Raw genomic sequence first — 18,177 nt, 5'->3', positions numbered from 1 at the left:
TTCCACCATGATCACAGCCATGACACAGCTGACTGTTACGACTTAAAACAACAAATTGAAACCCTTATCAGACAAGGAAAGCTGCAGAGGTTCATCAACAAAGATAGGACGAGCCCACCTTAAGAGCAGGCTCCTTGACGGGAGAATGAGCACCCTAGGCCACCCATAGGAGATATAAGAATGATTGTAGGGGGCACGATGATTACCGGGTCCTTCAAAAAGGCCCGTAAAACTTATCTCAGGATTGTTCAGAATATCCAGCTGACGAGTTCTGTACCTAAAATGGCGCAGATAGATAACCCCATCATCAGATTCTCGAAAGAAGAAGTCCGGCGTCTTCACCACCCACATGACAATGCACTTGTCGTTAGCATACGAGTAGGGGATTACAACACGCACCGGGTTCTGGTTGACAATGGCAACTTGGCGAACATCCTTTACTACCCAGCATTCCAACAGATGAGGATTAACAAAGAGCCGACTAGTTCCGACGAACACTCTGTTCGTTAGTTTTGGAAGAACGAGGGTGTTCCCTCTTGATGCAGTCACATTATCTATAACGGTGGGCGACTATCCCCAGCAGATCACTAAGAACGTAACATTCCTTGTGGTCGACTGCTCGTTTGCTTATAATGCCATCTTGGGATGACCTACCCTCAATTCATGGAAGGCCGTAACCTTAACCTACCACTTAATGATCAAGTTCCCTACAGATTATGGAGTAGGAGAGCTACGCGTAAATCAGGTAGTTGCGCGCAAATGCTACATAGCTATAATGGAGATGGACGACCACCTCCAGGCCATGAACATAGAAGAACATCAAACAGTGACAGAGCCTGTTGAAAGGTTTGAAGAGATATTTCTCTGCGACTCCAGGAATGATCGAATAACAAGGATTGGTACCCTCGCCAGCCCAACGGTCCGCCAAGCACTAACAACTTTTCTAAAGGATAATTGGGATGTATTTGCTTGGAGCCATAAAGACATGTTGGGAATAAACCCTTCGGTCATGGTGCACAAACTGAACGTGTCACCCTTCTTTACACCCATCCGTTAGAAGAAGCGGGTATTCGCCCCGAAATGAGATCAAGCTATAGCGGAAGAAGTTCACAAGCTACAAGAGGCGAATTTCATTAGGGAGGTTTACTATCCCAACTTGCTGGCAAACATGGTGATGGTCAAAAAAGCCAGCAATAAATGGAGGATGTGCGTAGACTTCACCAACTTGAATAAGGCATGCCCGAAAAATAGTTACCCCCTCCCACGGATTGACGTTCTGGTTGACTCTACGGCTCAACATTAGTTATTAAGATTCATGGATGCTTTTTCGGGCTACAACCAGATCAGGATGGACGAAGCAGATTAGGAGAAGACTTCGTTCATTACTAGCCAAGGCCTCTTCTGTTATAAAGTAATGCCATTTGGCCTAAAAAATGTAGGCACGACATATCAGAGGCTCATGAATAAGATAATTGCACAATAGATTGGGAGAAATGTCCAGGTCTATGTTGACGACATGCTAGTGAAAAGCCAAAGAGAGGAAGATAACTTGCACGACCTTAGGGAAACATTCAACACCCTTCATTCTTACAACATGAAGCTCAACCTAGGCAAGTGTGCCTCCGGAGTGATGGCAATAAAATTCCTAGGGTTCATGGTGTCTCAGAGGGGTATCGAGGCCAATTCAGGCAAAATCTAGGCCATAATAGAGATGACACCCCCAAGGAACGTAAAAGAAATACAAAGCCTCAACGGTAAAGTAGCAGCGCTGAACAGATTTGTGCCAAGGGCAAGGGATAAATGCCTACCTTTCTTCCACGCGCTAAAGAAATCTTTTGAATGGACGGCCGAGTGTCAATAGGCATTCGAGGATCTAAAGACCTACCTTATGTCCCCTTCGCTGCTAAGTCCTTCCCAGCCCGAGGAAGAACTATTTCTCTACTTGGCAGTATCCTCGGCAGCCGTCAACGCAGCCTTAGTCAGGAAAGAAGACAGGGTACAGAAGCCCGTATATTACACAAGTCGAGCGCTCAGAGGTGCGAAAGAAAGATACGCACCAATAAAGAAACTTGCCTTCGCTTTGGTTATAGCAGCCCATAAACTAAAGCCATATTTCTAAGCCCACACTATCATCATATTAACTAACAAGCCTCTATGACGAGCAATGAACAGTCCCGAAGCTGCTGGACGAATGACACTATGGGCAATAGAACTGAGTGAGTTTGACGTTTAGTATTGCCCACGTACGGCCATTAAGGGACAGGCAGTCGCCAACTTCATTGCGGAATTCACTAACGAAGAAGGCCAGGGGTCAAAAGAGGTCCCACAATGGAGCATCCACACAGACGGATCCTCTAATAAGCAAGCAGGCAGAGCTGGCGTAATTCTCCATAGCCTAGAAGGAGATAAGATCAAATGCATGGTCCGTCTAGACTTCCCTACAACCAATAACTCAATGATTGTTCTTTGGCCTTTTATTTTTGTTTGTGACCTTATATATTGTTAAAGGGACCAAAGTTTAAGAACAAACTTTGGCTACAAATTTAATTGTAGACTAAGGCTACAACTTTCATTAAACAAATTAATATGACTACATATTATTAAATTGCATGTTCTTTATGTTCTTAAAACACATGTCAAATTTGATGTCAATCAAATGTTATTCATTATTTGATCCATAAACTTATTTTTTATGTATATTTTTAGACTATAAAAACTCAAAATTTAAACATTTGATTGATGGCATAGCTATTGGTTTTTTTTATCTTTTTGAAATCTTGTAATTTGATGTCAACATTTTTTTAATCTTGAAAATCATCTATGATTTACACTAAATTAAATTTTATAACAATTTCCCTTTTACTATACAAACCATGTATAAAAGAGTAGTATTGCGAGTACAACAGTTTCACAACAAAACCAATGTAGAAAGTTGTTATTAGTTCTAGTGGCGGCTTTAGGAATTTTTTTAAGGATGGCGATTAAGAAACTTAAATTATAAAAAAATCTTATAAAAAGAGAACTTCATATATTGACCAAAAAAAAAAAAACACGCAAATACATAAAGTTTTACAATTTCCTTCTACGAATTTTCTTATTTTAAAATCGTTGTATGATAGTCTCATTATCCATACTGCAAGCTAAATCTCTTTCAAAATTTTAGTTAAATAAAAATTTTCTTTGGCCTTTTCTTTTTGTTTGTAAAGACCTTATATATTGTTAAAGGGACTAAGGTTTAAGGACAAAATTTGGCTACAAATTTAGTTGCAAGCTAATGCTACAACTCTCATTAAAAAAATTAATATGACTATATATTTTGAAAATCTAACCATTGAATTGCATGTTCTTTATGATCTTAAAACACATGTCAAATTTGATGTCAATCAGATATTACTTATTATTTAGTTCATAAACTTATTTTTTATGTATAATTTTATACTACAAAAACTCAAAATTTAAAAATTTGATTGATGACATAGCTATTGATTTTTGATCTTTTTGAAATCTTGCAATTATGGAGGATGTAAGAAAAAAAATGTAATCCAATAATGAATTTGTCAAAATTCACATTCAATAAAAAAAAATGTTGATTGAAGTTGTAAACTTAGTCTACAAGACTATAATCAAGTTTGTTGCCAAATTTTGTTCAAAATTTAATTATGTTAAGCCCAAAAGAATTTAGGGTGGTCACAAATTTTTTTAAGATAAAAAATCATAGATTTTTTGAAATTTATATATACTATTTCTTTTTCCCAAGTCAAGGTGGTCCTGGGACAATAACATATATATGAGAATGATATATAAGAGATATAAGGTTTAATCCCCACCTATACCAAAAACTGATTGGTGTATTGGTTTAATGATAAAGAGCTATCATCAGGAACAAACGCCATAAATTGAAATTCTCTCAAAAAAAAAAAAAAAAAAAAAAAAAAAGAGAATGATATTCATGAATCATGATTAAAATAGTAAAATATTATACCTGAGTTTTATATGCAGTGTTTGATTGTTTGTTGTTTATATAATATCAAGGTTTGTATCAAAATAATATATATATATATATATATATATATATACTAGCCTCTGAGCACACACTCATGCGCATGCTCAAAGGCTCTTTCTATTTTTTTGAATAAAGGTTAATAATTTGTATCTATTATAATTTAAAAAAAAAAAAATTTCAAACAAATAAAAAGGATAAATTTTAAAGATAAGTAGTAACTATAATTTCTTTTTAAATGTGAAGGGAAAAAAATCCTAAATTTTAGGAATTCTTTTTTTGAATTTAAAATGAAATTTATTATTTGACATTTATGACTGTATTTCTAAATGAAATTACCCTTCATTAATGAGGGCATTTTTAAATCACAAAAGTCCAATTGAAAGAGGGGAATCCTCTTATATATATAGTGTATATATATATATATAGAGAGAGAGAGAGAGAGAGAGAGAGGTCAAAAATCCATTTAACAAAAATATAGTTGGTCTTATTAACTAAAAAAAACCTCTTAAACGCACACAAAAGTTCGAAACTATATAATCTAAGTTTTTCTTTTTCTTCTTTTTGCTAAGTAATACAATTTTATTAAGGAAAAGATCCAAGGCTGCAGCCATCTACCTTCTTTGCCTGCATAACGACGGAGGGGAGAGAGGAGATGGCATTAGCACTATGACAACTACAAAAGAGGGCCTAAGCAGCAAGGGAATGAGTTAAGCAGTTTGAAGATCTAATAACATGCAAAAAAGAAATACAAGAACATGATTTAGCAAACTGCATTAATGTCCTTTATGATGTTTGATATTGTCCAATGAGGAGCAATGGTAGAATTTTGAATGGGGTCAATAACATTAAGAGAGTCACCCTTAATGATGATGTAATCCATACTAGCAAACAAAGCACCGTTAATAGCAAGAAGAGCCATTTTAGCTTCAGAACAATGAGGATCTCATTTTATTTCGTTTTCCAATTCAAACATGTGTGATCTTACCCAAATAGTTTTGACAGATATCAGCAAGATAAATCAAAATGAATTGTTTAGGTAAAGCCAAATAGTAGCATGACACCAACCAAGTCTCAAAGTTTAACTTTTGAGTCCCAAACCCTATAATCTATATAAACCAAATAAAAATAAAAAAAATCCTCTACATTCAAGGCTCTATACCTAAAAGAATTTAGAAGTCAAATACAATGAACTGTAGCTTCTATTGCTTTTTTATTCTCTCTCTCTCTCTAACCTCCGATTCAAACTTGCTAGTTCAAAATTTCTAGTTCAAACTTGCTGGGTTGCTTCAATGTGTTGTTGGGAACATCAATTTGCCTACGAGTGGTTTGAATTGGCTTTTTGGATTGACGCCAATAAGGTTTTTTGTGCGTTAATGATTTTGGGTGGTTTGATTTGGTGTGTTGTTGGGTTGATCGACACCAATGGGTTGTTGTGGTGGGTTGTGGGTGGGTCATGGTCAGCATGATGGGTTAATATGGGTTTGGTCACAATAGGTTTGGTTTATTCTTGGTTGATGTGGGTTTGAGAGAGAGAGAGAGAAATAAATAGTGTTGGATGTGATGTGAAAAATAAGAGATGAGATGTAAGGTGAGTTGTGAAATGATATGCTAAAATGGATAAAATTGTTTTTCCAAGTGTAAAATGGGGATTTTTTAAGAAACGCTGATGTGAATACTCTTAAACATATGGTGTGGTTCCTTTCTTGGAAAGTACCCAAGTCCATTAATGACAAGGGATCTTAGGTCTCCAAGGATGAATGGTTGAACCGGGTCTAGTTCTCCACCACCTATTGGGGTCATTATATGAACCGATTTGTGCACAAGTTACATAAAACTCCTCAAGGCAAAAATGTAATTTCCTCCTAAGTAATAAAATATCATTATAAGTGTTTTAATGTCATAAAATGACCATTTACAATTACGAAATAAGTAAAATAATTATTCATAATATTCACAATGAGAAGGAGATTGAAATAGAATATTTAAGACTTATCTTTTATTGTGTGAACATTTAAAAGAGTTCCTTCACTTGGTTCCCCGAGCGTGATGTCGTGGTACCCCGAACATGATGTCGTGGTACCCCGAACATGATGTCATGGCTCCCAAGGGTACTGTAATCCATGGAACCTAGAATCTCTGGTTCCTTGAACTATAGGATCTTTCTCCAAGCTTAATATGCAATGGAGTTTTGTCCATTCTCTTTACCTCTATAGGTCCTACACAAGAATAACTATACAATACACATATCTTCAAATAATTGTTAGTCTTTTTCAAATTAGGATATACATTCTGATACATATACATGTATGTAAATAAATTTCAAAAGAATGAGTCAGCCACGAGGATCCTGGCCCTGATTCTCACAAACTTAGTGCATTTGCACAAGAGTTATGAGATTTGGAACTCAAGTCCAAGTAGCTTTGCTTGGGCATTGTCTTCCAAGATAGTCAAGTGAGGAGGATTTTGTGAGAGAGAGTTATATCTGATGTGTGCATGTTTTGGCCTATGTTTCTTTGGAGGCTAAGTGATATTTTGAATGATCTCAAGGATGTGGGGTGAATTCCTCCCCCTTGGCTCTCTTCTCTCCCTTGCTGAGCTCTTAAAGCTCAAAGAATTATCTTTTTTAACTTTTGAACTCTCCCATTTTTCCTCCATCTGAATCCCCATTTCCCTCCCCCCCCCCCCCCCTTCTGCTATGCTTTAGTATTCCTTTTATAGTAGACATGGTCTGGTACCCCGGGCAAGGACTTCCTTTGCCTGCTAGGTACAATCATGTCATCTAGAGCCTAAAAAAGTGCATTAGGCAGATGTTTAACTTAATTAGGCAATTATAACTCAAAAGGGGTGTTTGGCTTTAGCAACAAATGGAAGATTTCTTCTTGGAAAGTTAAAGGAGTGGATGGGCTGCTCAATGCAATGGATGACAATTTTGATTGAAAATGACAATTAAGATGAAATTGTGGGGAGATGTCATGCATATGGAGGAACAGAGTTTTCCATTAGTTCATGCATTCCAAGAAAATATATGAACCAAGGGAAACTTTTGGGATCCTCCTTTCACCAGCAATCAATCCCCTACTGACCAAAACACTTCTCTCTTACTACCAACTTGGGATCCCATGGGCTTGGACCATGGGTTACACAGATAATTCCTAGTTTTGCTGGATTTTTTAATGGCTTTTGCTGGAAATCTGAATATACACCTTGGCTTTCCCATGTGTCAGCCAAGGTTCTCTTTTCAAGGCTTCAAAAGGACACATCAAGGTCCTAGGGCCTTAATGTTGATTCTTCTTACTGCATGTTCTTTGGCTTGACTGAGATCCTTCTTCCTACTGCATGTCCTCTAGCCTGACCAAGTCGGGGTCCTCTTTATTATTATTATTATTATTATTATTATTATTTCTTTCTTTTTCCTTCTTTTTGGGACTTTGAGCTTTCATGGTCCTTCTTAACTTCATGAATTGAACTTTCTTTTGTTAAGGCCTATGGTCTTTCCTTACTTTTCATGGAACGGGCTTTCTTGTCAAATTTTGGTCCTCAACACATGGTTATTAGTATCCCGATCTGGATCCTCCAGATCTTAAGATCCTACAATATCATTGATCTTACTAGGATATGTACCAAAGTAGAATCTACATGGGATCCTGATTTGGATATTGGGATTTAATAGGATCCTAATCCCATAGTGATATCAAAGATCTTGTGCTATGAAGGAAAATTAAAAGAAGAAAAAAAATTCTTATTTTGAGCCTCTAAGTGGAGCCCAAAGACCCTAAACTATTAAAAAACGTAGTAAAAAGATCATCCTAGTGGCCCCGGCCCAAATTGATAAATAAAAATAATATAAAAATGTGTTAGAGACATATTTTATGTAAATTGGCTAATCCTTTAGCTAAACCCATTTTATTTGTAATTTGGTAGATTTAGGATGGATTTAGTACTTCAAGAAACAAGTGATTAAGTTAAGTATTGAAACCATGCAAATCTAACCAAAAAACAAGTGAAGGAAGTGCTGTTCATTAAAGCTCGACATATGTCTCGACAGAATCCTTTCTATTGAGATTTAATATTGAAGCTCGACACAAGCTTAACACAAGCTGTATCTGTCGAGAATTACGAAATCAAACTTTTCAGATCTGATTACACGCATATTCCTACATATTTGTGTAGGGTTTCTTTTCTCACAACCCTAGATATATATAAAGATTATTTTAAAGGCCGTCACACATCTTTTGAATGACCAAATGCAAAAAGTGACCTAGTTCATCATTTTCTTTGAAGAAGCTACTGCGTTTTTATGCCAAGGGTTTTGTGACCAAGGAGCTTCCTGATCTTTATTATTGATGAAGTGAAGAATTTTGCAGTCAACATCTTCTTCAAGTTGCTGGTGTTAGTCACGTACTTGGATCCGTGCATCATTGGTTAGTCACGTACTGGGATTCATGCATTAAACTGAAAGATTGCCACTACAATCTAAGTCCAATTAGGTATTGGAGTAAGGGTTCAACTGTAGGTTGATATTTCGGAATAGGCCAAAGGGTTTGGTAAAATTCCTTATATTTGTAACTGTCTGTGATTGATAATAGTGAATTCTTGGGAGTGGTGACCTGAAATTCACCCGATGAGGTTTTGCCTCAATGGTTTTCCCCATTCGTAAACAAATCACCTGTGTCAAATTTATTTTCCGCTGCATTTAGTATAATTAGTGATTTGTTTTTGCTTCCACGCCATTGCATGTAATTGAACTTAATTAATTAACTTGGATAATTAATTAATTTGTAAGGGGTCAATTCATTTTAACCCAACAAAATGCAAAAATAAAAATCTAAGTTTGACATCACTTTAACCTAATCAACAAAATCACATAAAGATAAGAGAAGAAAAGAAACTAGAGAATAGAGGACGAGTGTGAGAAGCTGAGAAATTTGATGGTGGCACTGCTATGAGAGAGACCACTGACATTGACATTATGTGAGAGACACTTGGTATTTTTGTTTGCTTTGACTTGTTTATGTGAGACATTATGTATGTTTGTGGTGTTAAATCTTAGAACTTTGTTTATATATTTGTAGTTTGATACTTTGCATTTTATTAGTAATTTGTGTTAAAAATTACTTTTGTTCAATGTTTCTTTAATATATATTATGAGGATGTCGATCTTACGAACTGATTCCTGAATCCTTTCATCAATCTTGTGTAAGATCTCAATCTTGATAAGCATGATTAAAATAGTAAACTAAAATTTAGACGTGTATTTATATCTAAAAATTACGCCCATTAAAATAGACAAAAATTAAGCTAAAATATAAGTACAGTTTGTTTAGACTCGAGAATTCTCTAACGACGAGCGTACAGTAAACGCACATATAAAAAAGTCGTTCTCTATCACAATTAAAATTTGATTTTTCCAACCATTCTAGAAAACGCGGATACTTTCCTCTCTCTCTCTCTCTCTCTCTCTTTCTCTGTCTCTTAGCTCTCTGTTGGTAGCGTGAGGTATAAGCAGAGGAGGGGCAGTGATCTGGTGCGGCGGAGAGATGGATCCAGACCAGTTGGCTAGAGCATTCGTGGAGCACTACTACACAACGTTCGATGCGAATCGTGCCGGATTGGCTAGCCTATACCAAGAGGAGTCCATGCTTACTTTCGAGGGTCAGAAGATCCAAGGCTCCCCAAACATCGTCGCCAAGCTCACCAGCCTCCCTTTCCAGCAGTGCCAACACAGCATCACCACCGTCGATTGCCAGCCTTCTGGTCCCGCCGGCGGCATGCTCGTCTTCGTCAGCGGTAACCTCCAGCTCGCCGGCGAACAACACGCCCTCAAATTCAGCCAGGTAACAATTTCGAATCGATCGGATTCCAGATCCCTCAGATCTGCTTTGAATTTTTTTTTTTTTTTTTTTTGGTTTTTTTTGTCGAATCTAGGGTTTATCGTCTGCTTTTTGGATGAATATATTGCTTTTGAATGTACCGATTTCAATGTTTTTCTCCCTCAATTGTTCACATTCTAGATTTCGGAATTGGAATGATTGTGTTACTCGCTAATGGTGAAGTAAAAAAAAAAAAAAAAATGAGATTCTTGGTATGAAAGCTATCTAGTCTTTTAGAGTAATGCCAGAGATATAAACTTACTTTTTTGTTATCGGTAAATGAAGAAGTGACGTTATTGGTGGGCCTAGATGAGTAAGAAGTTGATCATATCAATGGTTTGTAAAAATGTTGTAAAATAGTTTATGGCGATAGCATTACTCGGTCTCCTTTATAGGCAGACGAGCATTCAATGTCTGAGTTCATTTGATTTTCTGATTATGCTTGTATTTATGCTAGCCTTTATGAATTTTTTGGTGTACTTATTATTGGATTCTTAAACCTTTTGCTTTTATTTATTCAATTTCTGTTCTTATATAGGAATCATGGCATTTAAATGTCTGCGGCCTCTAGACCTATATGTTTTGATAGTTAATGGTTTGCATGAAGTGCGAGCCGACTATACGAATGATGTGGTTAAGAATCATTGCTTGAAATAATTATAAACCTAAATTGACATGTTGTATCTTTGATTCTTTGTGCGTGTTTTATGATTATATGTATTCATGTATTAACTTATTCTTGTGCTGATGAATGATCTCTAGTTCAAATGGTACATTGTAGGTTCTTCACTTATTGTGTGTGTAAATTAACAATAAAAGAAATAGTTCTTTTATTCTTGTGTTTCTTTGTTCTAACTGTAATTTCTTGTCACGCTTTCTGCACTCAGATGTTCCATTTGATACCAACACCGCAGGGAAGCTTTTACGTGTTTAATGACATATTCCGTTTGAACTATGCATGAAGACAAGATAACCACTCAAATTCAACAAATGGAAGTTGTATTCATCCAAAATGTCCCGGATTGTATGTTTGTTTATCATTGTTTAATTATAGACATATCAAATGGAAAGAAGGTTTTCTTTGAATGGTTGTGTTTAAGGTTTCATTATGCTTTTGTCCCCATATTTCAGAGGTTTCTCAGTTGTGATTGTTTAAATGAAAGATACTATCATGGATATCTGTTTGAATGAAATGGGTTTACTACATCGGCTCTGAAAGTTTGGCTAATACCAAATAAGTATAATTTTAGTCTTGGATGAGTCCCACATATGGGCAATCAGCTCTACTTTTGGTTATTTGTTAATACCTATTTACATTAATAAATATCGACTTTACTTATCAAAAAAAAAAAAAAAAAAATCAATCTGAACAATATGGTTAGGGACCCCAATCTGTTGGCAAGGAAGAATGGTATGTGAACAATATGCCCCTGCAGCAATCCATAGTCCACCTCCTTTTCTTCCCTGCCCTCTACTTCTTGTTTCTTATCCTCTCTTCCAACTAAGACAAAAGGTCTAACTACCCCTTGTGCATGGTTGCCAGTGTTTCTGATACTTTGGGTGAATAATCTCAACCAAGCATGCCACAGTATCACTGAAAGCTGGCCAATAATTAACTTGACTTATCCAGTCTGTACCTAATAATTTTTACTACTTTGTAGTCCATCTTACAGGATAGGGTTCCTCCCAAATTAGCAGCTTATTTCAAATGTGGACTTACATTTGCTCAGATGGATGGAATTTCTGTTTGGAACCTTGCCCTTTTGTTCTCCATTTCGAAAGGTCAGGCACTGCCATGGCTGTCCCTGACCAGCATGGCACTTTGAAATCAAGTCTGCTCTAATGCTCTTTTGAGCAATATAATAGGCATTAGGCAACCGCATGCCAAGAATTATGTGATTGTACCTGCTTAGGATTTAGCATTGTGCCCAGCCAAAGGAGAAAAGGAAGAACCAGAAATGTGCACAAGCACTAGCAGCACTACTGTCTGCCTGCATGTGCGGTCTCTTGATGTTATTAGTTAAAAGAAATGAAATTTGAGGATATATTTCGTTTTAATATACCAGCTCATAGACTATAAGCAAAATATATTGCATCATGTCTTTCAAACATATCAACAAATGAAATTAGGCTAAAGATAATTTAGTCTCGAACATTGCAGATTTGTTCTGCTTGAAACATGCTATTGCTTCATATCAAACGGCACTCATTTATTTTCACCATTCAAACGCAAATCTGGTAAATCCACACGGGGGAGTTCTGGAATTTTGAGATCCGGGAGTGGAGGGGCTTCGATTTGTTGTTTGGCATGTGAGGACTGTTTTTCTGCATCTTCACCATTTTTATTGGGGCCTTTCAGCATTCCAGTGAGTAAACTTCCGAAGGATTGAAATGGGTGGTTAAATCCCTCTTTGACTTTCAAAATTAGTTTTACCTCAGATACTTGCCAAGCAGCAGTCAATACAATCAAGACAGAAAGAAGACAGTGGGTTACAAAATTCTGTCTCTTCACCTTCTTAAGCTCTTTAACAATCTCGCTCTCAGTTTCGTTGCTACCCCCATTCAGCTGACCAGCATTCTCCATCTTGTTATCAACATTACAGACTGCTGTAGGAGATACCTCGTCTATCTCAGTTGAAGCTTCAGTTGAAGCTTCGGGTTCCTTAATTGTGCCATCTTCTTTCAATGATTCCAACTGTGTTAAACATGCGTAAAGGTACATAAGTTTGTTGTATCTTTTGGGATTTTGAAGCTATGATTTTAAATTTTCTATTTACCATTGTAATAAAAGAAAATAAGGCTAATTTCCTGAACATCAATGAATGCAATCTAGTGAACTCCAGCAAGGATATATTAGTACTGCTAAGTCAATTGCATGTATTCAGTATTTCTTGCAAAATTGTACAGTATATTTTACATAAAACAAGAATGTTTTGTAGTTGTTCGTGCTACTCAAAGCCTAGTAATTAGCAATGACATTATCTGGGATAAAAAGTCCTAGACTCCCAGTGACATTATCTGGGGGCATCAAACAGACATTGGCCCAGGAAGAAACTGAAAACATTTGGGAGAATATGAAAAAGAATAAGGTGGACAAAGTCAGGAGTAAAAATGAAAGAAGATATTATTTCCACGGTGTGCATTTCCAGCCTCTCCTTACAAGAAACATATATCCAACGGTAAATTAAGGATCTTTTAGATTTATCCCAAAAAAAAAAAGCAGTAAACATAGTCAAAGATGACAGAGGAGCTGACAACATATATAGATCTTTTTTTTTTAACACAAATAAAATAATAATAATAATAATTCCAACATGAAACTGAGGAAATTATAAGTTTTTTTTTTTAAATGAATTTGACAGTAAAAAGAGAGAATGAGAGAAATAAAGAAAGTAGGTGAAGTAATCAAATAAACCTGAGAGAGCAATTTGGAGAGGAGAAGCTGGTCATCGAGGCAATCAGTACTAGAGGCTTCTTTGATTTTCTTCTCCTCAACAAGTCTCTGGATTGCCATGTTAATGAGTTCTAGCTCCACCTTCTGATTTGACTCCATCACCGATGACTTTTGAGAGATGCAATGCAACTTTGATGAGAAAACTAAGACTGTGATTGAGAGTTCGAGAACCAAGTCAAAACTTCCAACTGTCCAATAAAGCTTACCATATTTGGAAGACACGTAGCATTTTGAACCTGTATCGTGGCCCATACTGCACTGATTACTTTATTTGTGCGGCTGAAGTGACGAGGTTGTCCACATCAATTGGGCACTTACCTGTATAGAGTGTAAGGGTGGTCGGTCTTTCAAATTTGACAGGGATGTGAAGGCCTGCCTAACACGCCAAATAATTGAGGGGAAAAGAATGCTAAATGTACTAATTGCGGCCAATTTCATCTTGCTGCTGATCATAGTAGTAATGGCACGAAGATGAGACCTATCCACAGCCATTTTTCAAAAGATTCATGATAAGAGAGTGACGGTAAGGTCCCATTTCATTACGATACTCTTCTGTCTTTGCTATTTCTTCTTTGCCATTCTAACTTGCACGGCTTCTTGTTTTAAACGAAAGTGTTAATTGTTCCAACTTGTGTAAGTATAGTATTCTGCTTGTACAAATATAAGTATATAATTAATTTAGGGTTTAACCTCCTATAAATTTTGGTGGGTTGGATTAACAAGTATTTGGAGGCAATGGTTAAGATTGACTTCTTTATAGAATTTGGCTTACTTTTAGTTCTTTTTTTAATTGAAATTCTCTTTATCCAGTTAAAAAAGTACTAAAGGTAACCTTTCTTAATAATAATCGATCGGTTTTTCTGAGTATAATTACACATCGATTAGTTAAAGAAGTATCTGTTTATTTGTTTTTGCTGTTTTCCAATGTGATAAGGGCCAATTGCCAATTAAATTCCACCTTAATAGGAGTGTGAAATGTATTTGTAGGGTCATAATTTGGGATTCAAGTCCAAAATGTATGGAGTTTTGGTCCAATGAGCCCAATACAATTAATTTGTAGAGAATGTGTTGGAAACTCGGGCCTTAGCGAATCAGACGAGTGACCAACATGTCTAAGTGATAAAAAAAGAAAGATAACATCAGTTTACTAGGCAGAGTCGTCCTCGGATTAAATCCAAGGAGGGGGTTGATTCTTAATATGTTGTTCGTCTTCTTTTGTTACCAATCCGGTCCGCCCCCTTGTTCTCGCCCTCTCCTTTATTTTATACTATTTTCCTCCAATCTCCACCGTCCACGTGTAGATTTAGATTTATGGTGCTGATACTTGTCCCATCAGCCCCTCCCCAAAGTTGTTGGGAGTGGTTGTAAAGGCTGGAAAGCTTTAGTTAGTTGCATAACACTTAATGCATTGGCAGTAGTTTTCTCTTAGATATTTTCATGCCTCTCTTTGTCCTTTTCTTTCTTAATACTTATCCTCTTTCGTGGAGTGGTCCGATGCATCACTTTCAGATGGCTAACTGTCCCCTTTCTCCTCGGTCTGGCCTGTCCGAGGAGGAGTTCTTCCTTGGGCTGGGCCCCTGGCCCAACATATACATTGGTATGGGCTTCCCGGTTTATCACCCCCACAGTATCCATTAACAAAAGTCATTAATACTTCAAATTGGGTTCATTGTAACTGAACAATTTGGTACTGTGAAGATGTAGCCACTAAATTATTTTCTTCTTAGATGTAAATGTCCTCGGTTCTCTCTCTCTCTCCCAGTCTCTCTCAACTTCTTCAACCTTCCAAATTCTCTAGTATCCCTCTATCATCGTAAGAAGTTTCTAGTGTCGCCCCACTGCCACAAAACCATTACCTTCCTCAAAACAACCATATGAAAGCCTCCATTCAACTTAACCGCCATTACCATTCAAAAGATCTTCTTCCAATCTTCTCAACGGCAAAAGAATTCGAGTCAATCAAAGCTTCCAAGTAAACACACATGCTATTAAAATTTTCTAGCATTGATCAAATGTGCTTCACACACTGCCTAAAGATTTGACTGTTGACCCATGTGCCTTACACACCTAGCCAAGCCTCGATCCATACATGCCACAAGACTACCTCTTAAAATGCCACCAAATGTCAACACAATATTGCACCTCGCCAGCTCTAAGGCCACACCAACAATACACGTCAGCCTAGCTATTTTGTCACATTAACCTTTGGAGCAAATGTAGTACCACAAATTTTTTCACAACTTTACCACAACTTTGCTACGTGACGACTCGTGAGTGGTGAAATCATCGATCCACATGGATCTATTTTATTTACACCAATCATGAGTCACCACGTAACAAAGTTGTGGTAAAGTTGTAAAAAATTTGTGACGCTAGATTTATTCTTAACCTTTGTGCCATGTCATCTCTACCATGACAACACCCCATGTGCCACATTAGCTGTCACGTTAGCCTACTTACCATGTAAGTGTTTTACCTGAGTCATCTTGACTTGGATTTGCAATAATCACTGCCTAAATTAAACTAGGTGCCCGTTTGTTTGCACTTTTAGATAACAAAAAACACATTTTACTTCAAAGTTCAAAATGCTAGGTGTTTGGTGGATATTAAAAAGCTGCTTTAGCAAGAAAGTTGCTTTTTCAAAAAGTGCAAGACTCCTAAAAGCCAAAGGACCTTCGGCCAACTTTTTCAGAAAAGCCATTTCAACTTTCAGAAATTTTTGGTTCAATTACCAAATTGCCCACTTGTTTTATTACAACACCAATTTTACCTTTTGAAACCCCTTCAAACCATCATGCCAGAACAGATAACATCATATTCAATAAGACAAAAACATTATTAAAATAGTGATATTGATATTATTAAAAATAGATAACATTATTAAAGTAAGACAGATAAAATACTTGGTTCAAAATTTTTAGAATAACAAATAATTAATGCTAAAAAAAACTAACATTATTAAAATAATACTGTGAGGCCCAATAATTTATGGGCCAGGCCCACTTGCTCATGGGGAGTCCAAAGGCCCAAGCCGAAAAAGGTAATGGCCCGGAGATGCAGCCGAGGACAGTTTCGTCCTCGGCAGACCCAAAGCTTCATTGAGGGGAGGGGTAAAAAAGAGATAAAGGAACAAATGTGGAAGGAGATCTAAAATATCTTGGGAGAGTTATCCTTACTACCCTTCCCAGATAAGACTCTGCACCTAACAGAGCCGTATTCTCCAGCTTTATCAACCATCCCCAACAATTCTGGGATTAGACTGATGGGATAAATATCAGTCTTGTAAAGATTGACCCTACACGTGAACGAAGGACAGCTAACGCAGGCTATTATAAAAGAAAAAGTAGGTGAATCTGGAGAGGAGGCCCATTCCACCTTCAAAAAAAAAAGGGACTCCATGGGGGAAAACATCAGGAGAACACCTGCACATCACAGAAAAACTCACCGTCGGGTAATCGGGGTAAGACCTTAATGATCCTCGGATCAAGTCCGAGGAGTCCAACCCCATAGGATGCGACACTGTAGGGCTTAAATGTTCAAACCCTACTCCTCTTTCTATATGAATTCCTCTAAAAACAAGACCGGAACATCGCCCCGTACCCAACGGCTAGTTTTTCAAGCCCACTCTCTACAAATCATATTGTGAGGAATCTTTCATGCGCGAGCCCAACATCATCATTGGTCCGCAAAAGAACTGTGACCTTACAAATACCAATAATAGTAATAGTAATAACAAATAATTATGAAAATAATATATTTATTATTATTATTATTATTAATAAGTAGCTTTTTTTTTTTGAGTAAATATTATGAAGTAGTTGATTTAAAAATGAAATAAACTCTCTTATATATACATGTGTTCTTTGTGGTAATTTACCACACAAACCACCACTTTTATAAGTGCTAGCCAAACACTCAGCTTTTTCAAAAAGTATTTTTTAACAGTTTTTACCAAACACTCAACTTTTTCAAAAAGCCCATGTAAGGACTCAATTTGTAACAATCCCAAACTAGTATTGGGTTCGTACGTTAAAGACCCAAACAATAAAATTTGTAGAGCGTGGGCTGAAAAGTTAGGCCTTGGTCACCGAACAGTGGTTGGTCATGGTGTTCATGGTAGTTGCACGAGGGTGAATCTGGCGTATCTAATAAGACTTTTTTCCAACACGACCTGAGTGGCTCCGGTCCTTAGACCTCGTCCGAAGAGTTTTGTGTTCTTATTATTCTCCTTTTTTAGGGCTCAATGGTTTGGGAGACGATCTGCCCCCCCCTTTTTCTTGGTTGCTTCCCCCTTCTTTTATACTAGCCTTTCCCCTCTCTTATGCTTCCACGTGTAGGTTTTGCTTTTTAGGGTTGGTACTTGTCTTTTCAGCCCATACCCAAAGTGGTTGGGGGTGGTTGTAAAAGCTGAAGAGTATGGTGAAGAGCATGGACCTGTCAGGCGCAGAGTACTGGCAGCTTTTTACTTGGGCCACTCCTACACTGTGCTCGCCCTTTCTTTTAGGAGCGCTCTGGGATGCCGAGGACAAAATCGTCCTTGGCTATATCCCTAGGCCATTTGGACTTTCATTGTATGTCATCGGCTCGGACCTTGGACCCTAATGTAAAGTGGACCGGGGTCATAAACTCTCTGACCCCACAGCCTAATTTCATACCGCATTTTTTAAAAACCTCACTTTTTCAAAAAGTCCAGTTTCAAAAAACTGAACCAAACTCTCCCTAGATTATTGACCTAAGTTGACTTTTTCTAATTAGATGTACTTCATTATGTTTTTCACGTACATTTTGATTTTGGAGTATACTTTTCTATGTGAGACACCCAAATCACACCAATTGACTCTTTTCTCATT

The 18,177-nt window shown here is 37.1% G+C and overlaps 2 protein-coding genes across 2 annotated transcripts; one reads left to right on the top strand and one right to left on the bottom strand.

Moving 5' to 3' along the window:
• The first annotated feature begins 9,303 nt into the window (after positions 1-9,303).
• On the top strand, positions 9,304-11,086 carry LOC115982152 (nuclear transport factor 2B). The gene is made up of 2 exons (XM_031104675.1): positions 9,304-9,837; positions 10,761-11,086. Exons 1-2 carry the CDS (start codon positions 9,541-9,543, stop codon positions 10,833-10,835), a joined length of 372 nt encoding a protein of 123 aa, XP_030960535.1. The 5' UTR covers positions 9,304-9,540; the 3' UTR covers positions 10,836-11,086.
• Positions 11,087-11,824: 738 nt separating this feature from the next.
• On the bottom strand, positions 11,825-13,565 carry LOC115982151. Its single transcript, XM_031104674.1, has 2 exons — positions 13,289-13,565; positions 11,825-12,568 (listed from the first exon to the last, which is right to left on the bottom strand). The coding sequence occupies exons 1-2, from the start codon at positions 13,424-13,426 to the stop codon at positions 12,080-12,082; spliced, it is 627 nt and encodes a 208-aa protein (XP_030960534.1). The 5' UTR covers positions 13,427-13,565; the 3' UTR covers positions 11,825-12,079.
• Positions 13,566-18,177: the final 4,612 nt, after the last annotated feature.

This window comes from Quercus lobata, chromosome 3, assembly GCF_001633185.2.
Source record: "Quercus lobata isolate SW786 chromosome 3, ValleyOak3.0 Primary Assembly, whole genome shotgun sequence".
Classification (NCBI taxonomy): domain Eukaryota; kingdom Viridiplantae; phylum Streptophyta; class Magnoliopsida; order Fagales; family Fagaceae; genus Quercus; species Quercus lobata.
This window is presented reverse-complemented; position numbering and strand designations above follow the sequence as displayed.